The sequence below is a fragment of the Macaca nemestrina genome, chromosome 19, assembly GCF_043159975.1.
Source record: "Macaca nemestrina isolate mMacNem1 chromosome 19, mMacNem.hap1, whole genome shotgun sequence".
NCBI classification, from domain to species: domain Eukaryota; kingdom Metazoa; phylum Chordata; class Mammalia; order Primates; family Cercopithecidae; genus Macaca; species Macaca nemestrina.
The window spans coordinates 71,206,480-71,221,114 of record NC_092143.1 but is presented as its reverse complement, the minus strand read 5'-3'; the positions used below and the strand labels follow the sequence as shown (position 1 = coordinate 71,221,114).

At 43.7% G+C, this 14,635-nt stretch overlaps 1 protein-coding gene across 1 annotated transcript in view; it reads left to right on the top strand.

Annotated features, from left to right (window-relative positions):
• LOC105464721 (collectin subfamily member 12) overlaps positions 1-14,635 on the top strand; it is a 183,713-nt gene that overhangs the window by 148,346 nt on the left and 20,732 nt on the right. Inside the window, exons 4-5 of the mRNA XM_011712757.2 lie at positions 6,553-6,651; positions 7,379-8,425. Of these exons, the coding sequence (XP_011711059.1) occupies positions 6,553-6,651; positions 7,379-8,425 (1,146 nt within the window). The remainder of the gene's footprint in view (positions 1-6,552; positions 6,652-7,378; positions 8,426-14,635) is intronic.

Here is a 14,635-nt window from a genome sequence, read left to right as displayed (position 1 = left end):
TCTCTGTTAAAAAAGAAAGAAAGAAAGAAAAGAATATTCGATGAAAGAAGTGCAATAAGGCATTCCTCTGGAGGAGAAATTGAAAGGAAAGGAGTAAAAACTTTCATTTATCAGAGTTGGCAAAGGCAACTTCATACTGTTTTGCTCAAAATTGTTCTTTACTTCTTTCATGTTACTTCCATAGCCACAAGTTAGAATACAATGAGCTTCCTTCAAGAGAATTTGCTGAAGAAGCCAGAGAATCGCTTAGTCACCCAGACAGGGTCTGTGCAGTGGTCGTGACTGTGAGGCACATCAGCCACTTTGCAGAAAACATGTTCTTGGACAGTTAAGCTTGGTACATCCTCTGCCCTGGGCTTTTTATCATTAGTCAACAGAGCTTCCATAGCAGGAGTCATCTCTTAAGTTCAACGGGTCGTGTTTCTTCCAGAATATTTCCTGAACAGGAAAATCCTACTCCATTATCCTTTCCAAGAGGCAGCCTTCTAAAAGTAATTAGGATAAAGAAAAAAGACAGAAATCTGAATCCTTCTCAATAAGGATCTCCTTTAATTCAACATTCCTAGTCATTGGTAGTCTACTTTGCTGCTAAGCTGGGTCAGTGTAGAAATTTACAATTGGATTACTATTTAGGCTTTCAAAGTACACATCAAATCACACTGGAGAGCGCTTTAGGATCCAGGATAACACCCTATAATCAGATTTTCTGTATTTCTGTAAGGAAACCTAAAATGGTGTTCAAGGTAGAAATGCCTTCATTAAATTCCAGGGGAGTGTAACTGATGTTACTGGGAAACCCCAGGTCCCGGAGAGAAGTATTTATCCCACAGTGCCATGATCAGTCTGGTACAAACACGTGTGGGCACCAGCTAGGAGCTCTGTGCTCTGTCCTCAGGGCCAAGAGCATGGCCCGTGTCTCTTGAATCCTCAATATCTAGCACTATGCCACCTACATGGCAGATGCTTCGTAAATGTCTGGTGATGTTAACTTTAAAGAGAATATAAAGAGAAATAATTCTTCCCCTTAAGGGATTCTTTATTGGAGGAAACCAGATTTAGGAAAAAGAAATACCAAAAGAGAGGTGATATGGATTTATAGAAAGAGCATGGATTGTGGAGTTAAACCTTCCAGCCTGGTATCCCACATAGTCACTGACAAGCTGTGTGATTTTTAGCAAGTTACTGAACATCTCTGAGCCTCAGGGTCTTCATCTGCAAAACAGCAGTTGGAAGGATTAGCTGCAGTGATGGTGCAGTGCATCCGGCAGAGAGCAGGCACTCGATAGATAGAGGCTGTTATGATTATCATTCAAATAGAGATCGAGTTGGTGTGCAGTGGAATCAAGTTGTAGGTGTGGCTGAGTACAATGGGGTAGTGAGATGTGGAGTGGACCTTCAAGGAGAAGTGGAGTCAAGAGGAGGGAAGAAGAAGTTAGTGGCCCAGGCCAAGGGATGATATCGAAGTGCTTTTATAAAAAAGGTTTTATTGTCAGAGTGTCCTAGAGAATTATACTTTGGATACTTGAAGAGGGACAGATCTTCAGGTATAATACCTGAAACACCAATATTCTATAGAAAAATTCTACCTTAAGAAACAGTTCCCAATACAGGAGAGCACATAAGAAATCAGACTGATGGTCACCCTTCTGTGTGTCCTGCTCATTTTTCTCATATGAGAATGGTCTACAAACTGAGGTCTATGTCTGCAGGCTGGGAATTTCCAGGGTAATATAGGATGGCTCTGCGACTATATTCCTGATTCAGAATTGGTGCTAATAAATTCAGAATAAAAGCCAATAAAAGTGCTATGTGCTGTTAACAGCAAGGGTAAGTTCTGGATCTCCACCAGTCTGGTATTTTTATGCAGTAGCAGGTTCCAGCATTGCAATCCTAACATTTCCAGCTTTATACCAGGTCCTATTTTTAAACAAAGACACACACCCCCCAACGCATGTAAGCTGTTTATTAGCACTTGTGAGCGGGGAAAATAGTTTCCTTGCTGCACAGAAGAAAAAGTCAACAGATTGTTTTGTTCTTTTTTTAACAAATGTATTTATCCCTTTTGTATTTATTCTACACAAACCTGAATTATCTGCCCGTGACAGTTCTCTGTTTTTCAAAACTAAAATGGAAGAAAAAGTAGAAAAGGTAGAAAATAACTGACTGTCGGCCGGGCGCAGTTGCTCACGCCTGTAATCCCAGCACTTTGGGAGGCCGAGACGGGTGGATCACGAGGTCAGGAGATCAAGACCATCCTGGCTAACACAGTGAAACCCCGTCTCTACTAAAAAATACGAAAAAACTAGCCGGGCGAAGTGGCGGCGCCTGTAGTCCCAGCTACTCGGGAGGCTGAGGCAGGAGAATGGCGGGAACCCGGGAGGCGGAGCTTGCAGTGAGCTGAGATCCGGCCACTGCACCCCAGCCTGGGCGACAGAGCGAGACTCCATCTCAAAAAAAAAATAAAAAAATAACTGACTGTCAGCATATTTGGAGGTTTCTTTGGCTTCCAGGAAAGAAGGGCAGGACTTGAGATCCTGCATGTGGTTTGAGGACAGACCGAGGCATATGTTTTGATTTGAGGATCAAAACTGAAAGTAAACTTGTAAACATTCTGTATTTTAGTTCTTAAAAATTAGCTTTGCTAAAAACACATATGAAACATTTTATTCTTCAGAGTTTCCAGGGATTTAGGAATATGTGTACCTATGAAACAACCCTAAGATTATTGTAACTGCACCTCTGTGTCTATGTAGTAATTTAAAAAATAATAATTATTCAACGAAATGTCCTACTCATTGCCAGTGCTCAGGCTTCCCTGGGTTGGTTGGGAAACACATGTGTTTGCATGCCCTGTAGCTCAGCAGGCAGATTGCTACTTATTTAAATAAATCCCTCATGCCTGTAATCCCAGCACTTTGGGAGGCCGAGGTGGGCGGATCGTCTGAGGTCAGGAGTTTGAGACCAGCCTGGCCAACGTGGAGAAACCCCATCTCTACTAAAAATACAAAAATTAGCTGGGTGTGGTGGCGGGCACCTGTAATCCCAGCTACTCAGGAGACTGAGGCAGGAGAATCACTTGAACCTGGGAGGCGGATGTTGCAGTGAGCTAAGATCGTTCCATTGCACTTCAACCTGGGCAACAAGAGTGAAACTCTGTCTAAAAAATAAATAAATAAATAAATGGCATAATAAATATATATTCATTGACTACCTACTAGTGCCACACACTGAGCTAACAGGGAGAGATGGAACAGAATGTAAATTTTCCTGCCCTAGAGGATATAACAGTAGATAAGTCATGACAGCACAGTGCAGTGAGTCCCATAATAGAGAAAGGACTGCTTGCCAGGGGAATTCTGCAAGGTGCACCTCAGGAAAGGGTTCCCACAGGACGTGACAAGCAGAGTCTTGAAGAGCAAATAGGACTTAGCTCAGTAAAAAAAAAAAAAAAAAAAAACCGGGAAGAACATTCTAGGTAGAGAGAACACATGGAAAGGCTCGTGTGAGACAGCGTTCGTTGCAGTGCACACATTTCATTATGACCAGACGGTAGAAGCTTGAGGGAAAACATAGTGAGCTTCTCCAGGGACAATTCCAGGATCCAAGGAGCCAGTTCACTTTGGGTCACACAAACACATGGGAACTTACTACTTCTTCCTGAGAGGAGCCAGAAGAATCTCACATAGTCATGCGTGGGTAGAACATGTGATGAATACAATAAATTGCATCCGTTGGCTCATAATTGGTATATAAAGCATGTTCTCATTTTTTGAAGTCCTTTTTTTTTTTTTTGGAAGACAGAGTCTCACTCTTGCTCAGGCTGGAGTGCAATGGCACGATCTTGGCTCACTGCAACCTCCGCCTCCCAGGTTCAAGCAATTCTCCTGCCTCAGCCTCCTAAGTAGCTGGGATTACAGGTGTGTACCACTGCAACCAGCTAATTTTTGTATTTTTAGTAGAGACGGGGTTTCACCATGTTGGCCAGGCTGGTCTTGAACTCCTGACCTCAAATGATCCACCCACCTTGGCCTCCCAAAGGGCTGGTATTATAGGCGTGAGCCACTGCGCCCGGCCTGAAGTCTTTTTTTTAAAGCTATTGATACCAAGAAGGACAATCAGACTTGATCCCAAGCTGCTAGAAGCTGGATCTCACATAAGTCACTTTCGGAGAAATGTCCTCTTAACATTTTAGAAACGTGTACTTGAATTCATAACTGTAGAGAATTACTGCCTTCTGAAAATGAGTAAGAACTGAAGCTTTTATTTAGTGTTGCTGTATTAGTCTGTTTTCATGCTGCTGATAAAGACATACCCAAGACTGGGAAGAACAAGAAGTTTAATTGGAATTACAGTTCCACATGGCTGGGGAGGCCTCAGAATCATGGTGGCAGGCAAAAGGCACTTCTTACATGGCAGCGGCAAGAGACAATGAGAAAGATGAAAAAGTGGAAACCCCGGATAAAACCATCAGATCTTGTGAGACTTATTCACTACCACGAGAACAATATGGAGGAAACTGCCCCCTCGATTCAAATCGTCTCCCACTGCGTCCCTCCCACAACACGTGGGAATTCTGGGAGATATAATTCAAGATGAGATTTGGGCGAAGACACAACCAAACTGTATCATTCCACCCCTGGCCCCTGCCAAATCTCATGTCCTCACATTTCAAAACAAAACATGCCTTCCCAACAGTCCCACAAAGTTTTAACTCATTTCAGCAATAATCCTGAAGTCCACAGTCCAAAATCCCATCTGAGACAAGGCAAGTCCCTTCCGCCTATGAGCCTGTAAAATTAAAAGCAAGCTAGTTACTTCCTAGATACAATGAGGATACAGGTATTGGGTAAATACAGGCTTTCCGAATGGGAGAAATTGGCCAAAACAAAGGGGTACAGGCCCCATGCGAGTTCAAAATCAGCAGGGCAGTCAAATTTTAAAGCTCCAAAATTATCTCCTTTGACTCCAGGTCTCACATCCCGGTCATGCTGATGCAAGAGGTGGGTTCCCATGGTCTTGGGCATCTCCGCCCCTGTGACTTTGGAGGGTACAACCTCTCTCCCTGCTGCTTTCATGGCTGGTGTTGAGCGTCTGTTGGTTTTCCAGGTGAACAGTGCAAACTGTCAGTAGATCTACCATTCTGGGGTCTGGAGAACGGTGGCCCTCTTCTCACAGCTCTACTAGGCAGTGCCCCAGTAGGGACTGTGCGGGGGCTCCAACCCCACATTGCCCTTCCACACTGCCCTAGCAGAGGTTCTCTACGCACACCCCGCCCCTGCAGCAAACTTCTGCCTGGGTATCCAGGAGTTTCCATACATCCTCAGAAATCTAGGCAGAGGTTCCCAAACCTCTATTGACTTATGTGCACTCGCAGGCTCAACACCACGTGAAAGCTACCAAGGCTTGAGGCTTGCACCCTCTGAAGCCACGGCCCCAGCTCTACATTGGCCCCTTTCAGCCACGGCTGGAGCATCTAGGACACAGGGCACCGAGTCCCTAGGCTGCACACAGCATGGGGACCCTGGGCCCGGCCCACAAAACCATTTTCTCCTTGGCCTCCAGGCCAGGGATGGGAGGGGCTGCCGTGAAGGCTCTGACTTGCCCTGAAGACATTTTCCCAGTTGTCTTGGGGATTAACATTTCAGGCAGCAAGAGAAAATAAGATGCGAAAGTGGAAACCCCTGATAAAACCATCAGATCTTGTGAGACTTATTCATTACCACGAGAACAGTATAGGGGAAACCACCCCCATTATTCAAATTATCTCCCACCAAGTCCCTCCCACAACATATGGGAATTAGGGGGGTATAATTTAAGATGAGATTTGGGTGAGGACACAGCCAAACCCTATCAATGGTTTTACTTTCCCTATCATATACAATCAAGAAAATGCTATCAAAAAATACTTCTTGGCAAATCATTGTTTGGAAACACCACTCAGGTATCTACTTGAGGATTGATAAACTACAGAATCAGTTGTCACTAACAAAAAGCAGATTTCCAGGGCGTTGTGGTGGAACTCATAACAGAAAGTGGCAGACACTCTTGACTTTGTGTCCTTTCTATGACGATTTTATGTATAGACCTGAGCTGGGTTTTCCTTGCCAATGGAATCCTCTTCTAGGTAAATGAGTCCCACCTGCCAAGAATGTTAGGGAAGCTGATGAGTGACAACATTTTGTAAATTATCACAGTGTGCTGTGCCTTCGTCTATGAAAATTAATATAGGAAATAACAGATTAGGGACTTCTAAAATGCATGAAAATTTTAAAATTAGTTCCAAATGATTTCTGAAACATCCAAGGCATTATAGAATCATAAGAATCGTTAAGAACATACAATTCTGAACTGAGTAAATTGTACCCCTGGGTTTTGTGACAAGTAAGTTATTTTTCCAAAAAGATGGCTTTTCTTTCCTATATTTGATTTCAGTTATACTTTTTTTGTTCAATCTGTTTCCTTTGTTCCATAATGAAATGATCTCTTGTTTTGAAACTGAAAAATACAATATGAGCAGGTGTGTGTACTAATGCATCATTTTCCAAATCTTAGTTGTAGAGAAAATGGACAATGTCACAGGCGGCATGGAGACATCTCGCCAAACCTATGATGACAAGCTCACAGCAGTGGAAAGTGACCTGAAGAAATTAGGTAATCTGTGACAAGACTGAACCATTCAGTGAAATCCCCTGACTCTACATAAATGACCACAGCCTCTTAGAATGATGTTGCTATACACTCCCCATGCACCCAGAAGGACATTCCATTTTTGTATTGCATGTTGAGTCTTCCCTCATGATTTAATTCAAATGCTTAAATTTTAAAGTTAAGGGTCCATTTTGGAATTATGTCCTGCCGAAAATACTATTATGCGCTAAATAATATCTGAAGATCAATCCTGACTAAAAAAACCACAAATACCCTTTATTAAAAACCGTCAGATAAATAGGAATTTACTGAGCATTTTTGAAATACTTTGAACTACATAGAAGAATTGTAGAAATTAAGTTATAAAGTAAAAGATCCTAGCATATTCTATTCCTTGATTTTTGCTTTCATTAAAAAAATTGGGAAATTTAAAAGGTTATTTTCTTCTTGACATCCTGCCCACTGCCCTAAAATCTAGTAAATTCCCCCTCCCTCTTTGAGAAAAATGTTCAGCCAAGTTTGTCATTCCTAGTTCTGGGCATCCTTTCTGATTCCCCAGGACCCGGTTTTAACAGATATGTACATTTTACTAATGCAGAGCTGTCTGCTTATACTGCCAATTTTGCATCTAAAATACAGTGCATACCAGTTAAGTGTGTTTGGGATCTTTGGCCTTGACTGAACACTTCTCCATACCACCAGTGTAAGTCACAGATATTTCTTATTCCAGGTGACCAAACTGGGAAGAAAGCTATCAGCACCAACTCAGAACTCTCCACCTTCAGATCAGACATTCTAGATCTCCGTCAGCAACTTCGTGAGATTACAGAAAAAACCAGCAAGAACAAGGATACGCTGGAGAAGTTACAGGCAAGCGGGGATGCACTGGTGGACAGGCAGAGTCAACTGAAAGAAACTTTGGAGAATAATTCTTTCCTCATCACCACTGTGAACAAAACCCTCCAGGCGTATAATGGCTATGTCACGAATCTGCAGCAAGATACCAGCGTGCTCCAGGGCAATCTGCAGAGCCAAATGTATTCTCATAACGTGGTCATCATGAACCTCAACAACCTGAACCTGACCCAGGTACAGCAGAGGAACCTCATCACGAATCTGCAGCGGTCTGTGGATGACACAAGCCAGGCTATCCAGCGAATCAAGAACGACTTTCAAAATCTGCAGCAGGTTTTTCTTCAAGCCAAGAAGGACACGGATTGGCTGAAGGAGAAAGTGCAGAGCTTGCAGACGCTGGCTGCCAACAACTCTGCTTTGGCCAAAGCCAACAATGACACCCTGGAGGATATGAACAGCCAGCTCAACTCATTCACAGGTCAGATGGAGAACATCACCACTATCTCTCAAGCCAATGAGCAGAACCTGAAAGACCTGCAGGACTTACACAAGGATGCAGAGAACAGAACAGCCATCAAGTTCAACCAACTGGAGGAACGCTTCCAGCTCTTTGAGACAGATATTGTGAACATCATTAGCAATATCAGTTACACAGCCCACCACCTGCGGACGCTGACCAGCAATCTAAATGAAGTCAGGACCACTTGCACAGATACCCTAACCAAACACACGGATGATCTGACCTCCTTGAATAATACCCTGGCCAACATCCGTTTGGATTCTGTTTCTCTCAGGATGCAACAAGATTTGATGAGGTCGAGGTTAGACACTGAAGTAGCCAACTTATCAGTGATTATGGAAGAAATGAAGCTAGTAGACTCCAAGCATGGTCAGCTCATCAAGAATTTTACAATACTGCAAGGTAAGTCGAAATTCTGAATTTGTATTTGTATTAGTTGTCTATTGCTGCATAACAAGTTACTGTAAAATTTGGCAATTTAAAACAATAGATATTAATCATCTCATATGTTTCTGTGGTTTCTGTGGACCAGGAATTCAAGAGCAGCTTAACTAGGTGGTCCTGACTCACTGTTGTTCAAGAGGTTGTGTCAAGATCTCAGCCAGGGCTGCAGTCATCTGAAGGCTTAACTGTGGCTAGAGGGTCTGCCACTAAAGTGGCCTGTTCACATAGCTCTTGGCAGGAGGCCTCAGTTCCTTGCTGTGTGAAATTGCTTGTGTGTCCTCACAACATGGCAGCTGGCTGCCGCCAGAACAAGGAATTCAAGAGAGAGAACAAGAAGGAAGCTACCATGACATACTAGCCTCAGAAACCACACACCATCACATCCACTGTATTCTGTTTCTTAGAAATGTCACTAAGTCCAGTCCACACTCAATGCAAGGGGAATTAAGTTCCACATCTTGAAAAGAAGTGTAACTAAGAATCTGTGAACAGTACTTAAAGGGGCTCCATTAATTATTTGTTGAGTGAAAGGTTGGTTAATTTGAATTTTCTTCGTCCTTGAGCCATTTCAATGCAACATAAATTGGGCTCCTCTGAAAGCAAGATCAAGTTTTTCGGGTCACAAAGCTACCATTAAGGGAGTTACGAGTCATGAGTAGATGAATGGTTGGCCATCACAGTAACCGTAAGGCCACAGAGGAGTTCTGGTAGGTGTGGTGGCTCATGCCTGTAATCTTAACACTTTGGGAGGCTGAGGTGTGAGGATCACTTGAGACCAGGAGTTTGAGACCAGCCTGGGCAACATAGCAGTATCCCATCTCCTAAATAAATAAATGAATGAATACATACATATAATCTGAATTTTACTGTTATCCAGATCATCCATGTAAATTAAAAGTCCTTGACTCAGATTAAGTCTACAGTTGAAGATTTGCAGCATCATATATTAACAGTATTTTCCAGTCACAAACTATTTTCACAGTTTTTACGTTGAAAGTACTATGTGGAAGATGTTGTGCTCAGCAGTCTGGGTAATACAGAGGAAAGCAAATGGTCCTCACCCTTAGGTAGTTTAACATAAAGAGAATTTCAGGGCATGAGAAGATGGGCTGTAAGCAAACATTCAAGGGGAAGGGATTACACAAGGGCATGAGTCACTAGGGGCCACCTTGGGATATGTCCCCCACACTGGTCAAATGATCAAGAATAACAAGTGGTAGTTAATAAGTCCCTGTGATGCTGAAAGTAGATCCAGATAGCAGATAGCAGGACTCTGTTCAATAGCTTTGTCAGTGACTAGCATGGATGACCTGCTGAAGCAATGCTTGTGTGACTTGAAACTGTATATGCCAGCCAGTGGCTGATATAATCATAATCCGCAATGATCTAGAGAGGCCAGAAGAGTATCAAGATGTCAATCAAATGAAGTAGATAGGAATACATGTAAAATCCTGCTCATAAATGGATGAGACAAAACAGATAAATGTTGATGGGAAGTCGTGGCTGGAAGGAAGTGTGCATGAAGCATGGGGATTTTAGTTGACTGGAAGCAGTTAAATGTGTCTTCCAGGGAAGGTAATGTGATCTTTGACTGTGTTAATAAGAAGGGAAGTAATATCTGACTCTGTTCAGTATGCCAAGACCACCTCTGGAACATAATGTTTACTTTGAGGAGCCCCTTTCAAAAGAGACATTCCCAGATCAGCACGCTCAGAAAAGCAGCACCAGAATGATAGCAGCTAGAAACCATGTGCTGTGAGGAAGGGTTGAGGACCTGGGAGCTTTCAGCCCTAGGAGAGACTGCTCGGTGGAGAACAAGACAGCCATCTGTACTTACTTAAAGTTGCTCTGTCTCAGGAATGAACAGAGTCTGGCTGTCTGGTGCCAAACCCCATGCCGTTAACTCCAAGGATAGTCACCGAAAGTGTGTGGCCCTCCCCACTGTACCCGGTCACCCCAGAGGGAGCCTAGAAGGTCAGGGAGTTGGGATTTTATTCTAAGTGTGAGGGGGAGGTTTTAAGCAAGGTGTTGAGATGATAGAGAGCAGGGAGGGGTCAGTGAGAGCATGGACCAGCTGTTGGTGACTTGGCCTGGAATGCTGGCAGTGGAGAAGGGAGAAGTGGGTACCCTCATTTAGGAGAAGAGTTGGAGATAGAATCAAGGGCTTCCCTTTCCTTGCCCTGACAACAGGGACCCCAGCTTTAGGAGGTCCCAGCAGCCTTCCCCAACCGAGCCTGTGCTGAGGTGAGGAGTCTATGGCCTCAAGGTGCTGTGAGTATTCAGAGCCCACACCAACCCCTGCTTGTCCATGTTTGTGCCCAGGACCCTGGAATTCCCTACCCAGTGTGCCCAGAAACAAAGGGGCAGCCAAGAGATACCTGTGTGTCATAGGGATTGGGGGTGATGTGGACAGAAATTGAACACACAGTAGGGAGTTGGTGTGAGTGTCTGGACGAGACTGGCGGGCAGGACCTGCTGATGGATTGGCTGTGGGGAGTGAGTGAAAGAGAGGAACAGGATGTTTCCTAAGTCTTTAGCATGAGCAATGAGGTGGATGGTGATCCAGACTGGGGAGCTGCAGAAAAAGAGAGGCCCATGTAGACATGTCAAGAGGAAGATGTCTATTATAATAGAATGAGGTTTCTGACTCATGGAAAAGCATATGTGATTAAAAAAAAAGTCTCAATTCTGAAACCAGGCTCCAGGGTGCTTCAGAGACACTATCACATTTATCCCTGGTCTTGTTGTTCACTGCACTTTCTGTGAGTTGATCTGAGAAGCTTCCCAGGCCAACCAAGCTGGTCCCTTTCTATTCACTCTCTTCCACTGCCTCCAGACCGGCAATACCCAGCAGGTATTCCGAGGGAACGAGAGACTGAGGGGAAGAACGAACTCCATTTCTGAATGCAAGTGTTTTCTTCCACACCTTTTCTCTCTAGCACCTTTCCCTTTCTGTACATGCAGATCTCATCCCTGAGGATGAGGAGCAGATGGATAAAGCAGGATGGATTAACATTGGCTTATGTGAGGCTGGCGTCTGCAAATTCAAAATAGTCTGATGCTTTCCAGAAAATTCCTATTGACTCCCACTTAATGAACCCCAGTGCTCACTGTCCAGTTCAGCCACATAGACATTTGCCACATTAAGAAGTGGGAGCTGAAGCTGACTGACTGTGCTGAAGGCAGATGATAGTGTAGAGATAGATGTTCACGTTATCTCTACATCCATCAGCCGAGAAGCCTTGTTAAGAAAACCTTATTTTTGGGGAGTTCACAACCAGCCTGACCAACATGGAGGAACCCTGTCTCTATTAAAAAGACAAAATTAGCCGGGTGTGGTAGCACATGCCTGTAATCCCAGCTACACAGGACCCTGAGGCAGCAGAATCGCTTGAACCCGGGAGGCAGAGGTTGTAGTGAGCTGAGATCGCACCATTGCACTCTATCCTGGGCAAAAAGAGCGAAACTCCATCTCAAAAAAAAAAAAAAAAAAAAAGCCTTTTTTTTGATACAAATAATATAAAGATTTTTATTCTAATTATGTACATAGAGGACTTCTCACACATGCTTCTAGGTGCAAAGATCACTCCACCTCCTGGGCTGTTCTCTGCAAAGTAAGGAAAGGTCAGTTGCATCCTTCCTGTACCACCAGACATTTTCCCTCTCTGCTCTTTCGAGAGGCATCAGATTTAATGAGTGAGAACAAGAGCTCTGGAATCAGACAGGGCTGGATTCATGTAGCGAGCTCCTCATCCTCTCAGTGCCTCTGTGTGCTCATCTGTGTGTACCTTTTAGAGTTATGAGGACCCAAAGAAGTAATATAAAGAAAGTACTTAGTGCAGGGTCTAGAGTGGGGTCAGCATAACATCCAAATGTAAATAAGGTCACTTCCTTCAAAGCTTTCCCTTCTGCTGCACCTGTAGCCAGTACATCAGTGGAAAACAAAACAGCTTCATATGCACAAAGAGTAAAATCACACATGCGGGGTTAAGGATGATTTGAGTCTAAAAGTACTTACTGCTGGGTTTCTAGTGCCCAGCCCTAGAGATGAATCACACCCCAGGGATGCTGACATCTAGCGAGCTTCCGTTCATTTTCTCAGGCCACATTTCTGGGGTGTCTGTGCTATGCCAATCACGCTGCTAAGCCCTTGGATAAATTATCAGCTTTCATTGTTACAGCTCTTTAAGGGGGGAGTTATTGACATTCCCCATTTGCAGGGGAGGGAACTGAGACTCAGAGAGCCTGGGTAACTTATCCAAGGCCAAACAGCTAGTAAATGGCAGACAGCGCCAAACTCAGGTCTGTCTAGTTGCAAACTCATGCTTCCACCATGAATAGATAACATGTTTGGAGAGGTGGAAATGACAGAGAGTTTATTGACAGCAGAGCAGTTGGTTAGAGTTTCAATAGGGATTGACATTTGAGCTGAACCTTGAAAGGTGCACATGAAGGCTGACGGGACAGGGGACAGCACAGTGTGGGTCAGGCAGGGGCCTCGGTTCCTCCCATTACCAGCCACTCCCTCGTGCTGCACTTCCCCAAACAAGACGGCGTGGCTGGAGATCCCGGAGACAGTTGGCAAGAAACAGTGGTTAAATACACCCTCCTCTGTGGACAGGGCACTTCCAAGGCTTTCCAGAAGCCCAGTTGTATTTGTTTTTAATCTGTACATTCCATTTCACCTCAGTGAAGCACAATGATTTTTTCCTATGGTAGGCATTTAATAAATATTTGATTAATTTAAGTGCATTCAACGTAGATTTTTAAATGAGAAGAAAAACATCAGATCGTATCGCTGTTTTTCCTCTACCTTGCCTATCTTCCAATCTTACCACCAGTGGGTCTTAACATTGAGTCTCTAAGATTTTGGATGGCAGTTAAGAATTAAAGCAGTTTCTCTTCCTTTTCTTAAGCACCAGCAGTTTTGTTGGAAAACACATTTGAAACTTCTCTTGTGTAGGAAACTGGACTGGGCACTTCTCAGGCCTATAGTTTGATTTGTCAAAGCACAAGCAGCACAATGATTTAAAGTCTTCCATCCTCTTTGAACTGCTTGTTTAGAAAATACAGATTTTCAAGGCTCCCAAAACCGTGGGGCCTGGGGACGGTGGGGTAGAGGTGTCACTGACAGCACAGACCCCGGGCTGCTTGGAGCTCTGGTATTGGTCATATTCAGGCATCTCTGGAGCTTGTGACGGCTTTACCAGCCACATGGGCATCCTAGCATTTCAGAAACCTGAGCCAGTGAGCCACCCATACTTGGCCTTGACATTGAGTTAAAATTTCACTCAGTTTGAAAGCAAACCTCAAATGTCCTTCCACGTAGGACATCACGTGTTTCCACGCAGCGTTGTGGTTTTCTCAACCCTGAATTCAAGCTGTTGCTGCACAAGCTCATAAATACTCTGTTCTTTCTTTCTTTCTTTCTTTCTTTCTTTTTTTTTTTTTTTTTTTTTTGCTTTCAGGCACTAAGGGCAGCTTCTATTTTATTTCACTATTTCATTTTATTTTCACCTTGACAGCTGCCCAATAAAAGATTCAAGTGAGACCTCAAAGCCTGAGATCATCCAGATGCTAATCAGCAGTGCCAGCATCCCGGGTCCTAGAGGAAAACAAGCCCTGGCATGAATAATCTACTTTTTATGAGGATCCAGTGTTGACTTTTTAAATGGCTTTAGCTCTTTTTCTCAATGATTTTTTTTAAAAGAAAAAAAAAATCCAGGAAATTTCTAGCCTGTCTTAATGAACCAAAGTAGATTATGTGAATCTCCTGATCTGTAAGACATATAAAATATGTTTTGACCTAACCCAGCATCTGAGGGCAGAGAGTGCCAGCTCCTTTGTGGCTTTTGGAAGGCTGGGGCAACTGTAGTGGATGACCAATCACAGTGTGCTTGCCAGTTTAGCCACAGTCAGGAATATTAAGCCTTATCTGATTAAGAGAAAGACAGGTAACCTATTTAAGATGGATGTAGTACTTCAGATGGGGAAATTTGGTTTTTATACTAATCCAGCTGGGAAATCAATCACAAGTAGAACTGTAGATCTTCATTAACGGCAAAAAGGTGCATTTCCCCCCGTTGTTTATTCCCTTCCTTCACAAGATCTGGAGATTAGCACCTGCTGGAATCTTGTGCTACCTGTGGGATCCACATTTGATGTCGT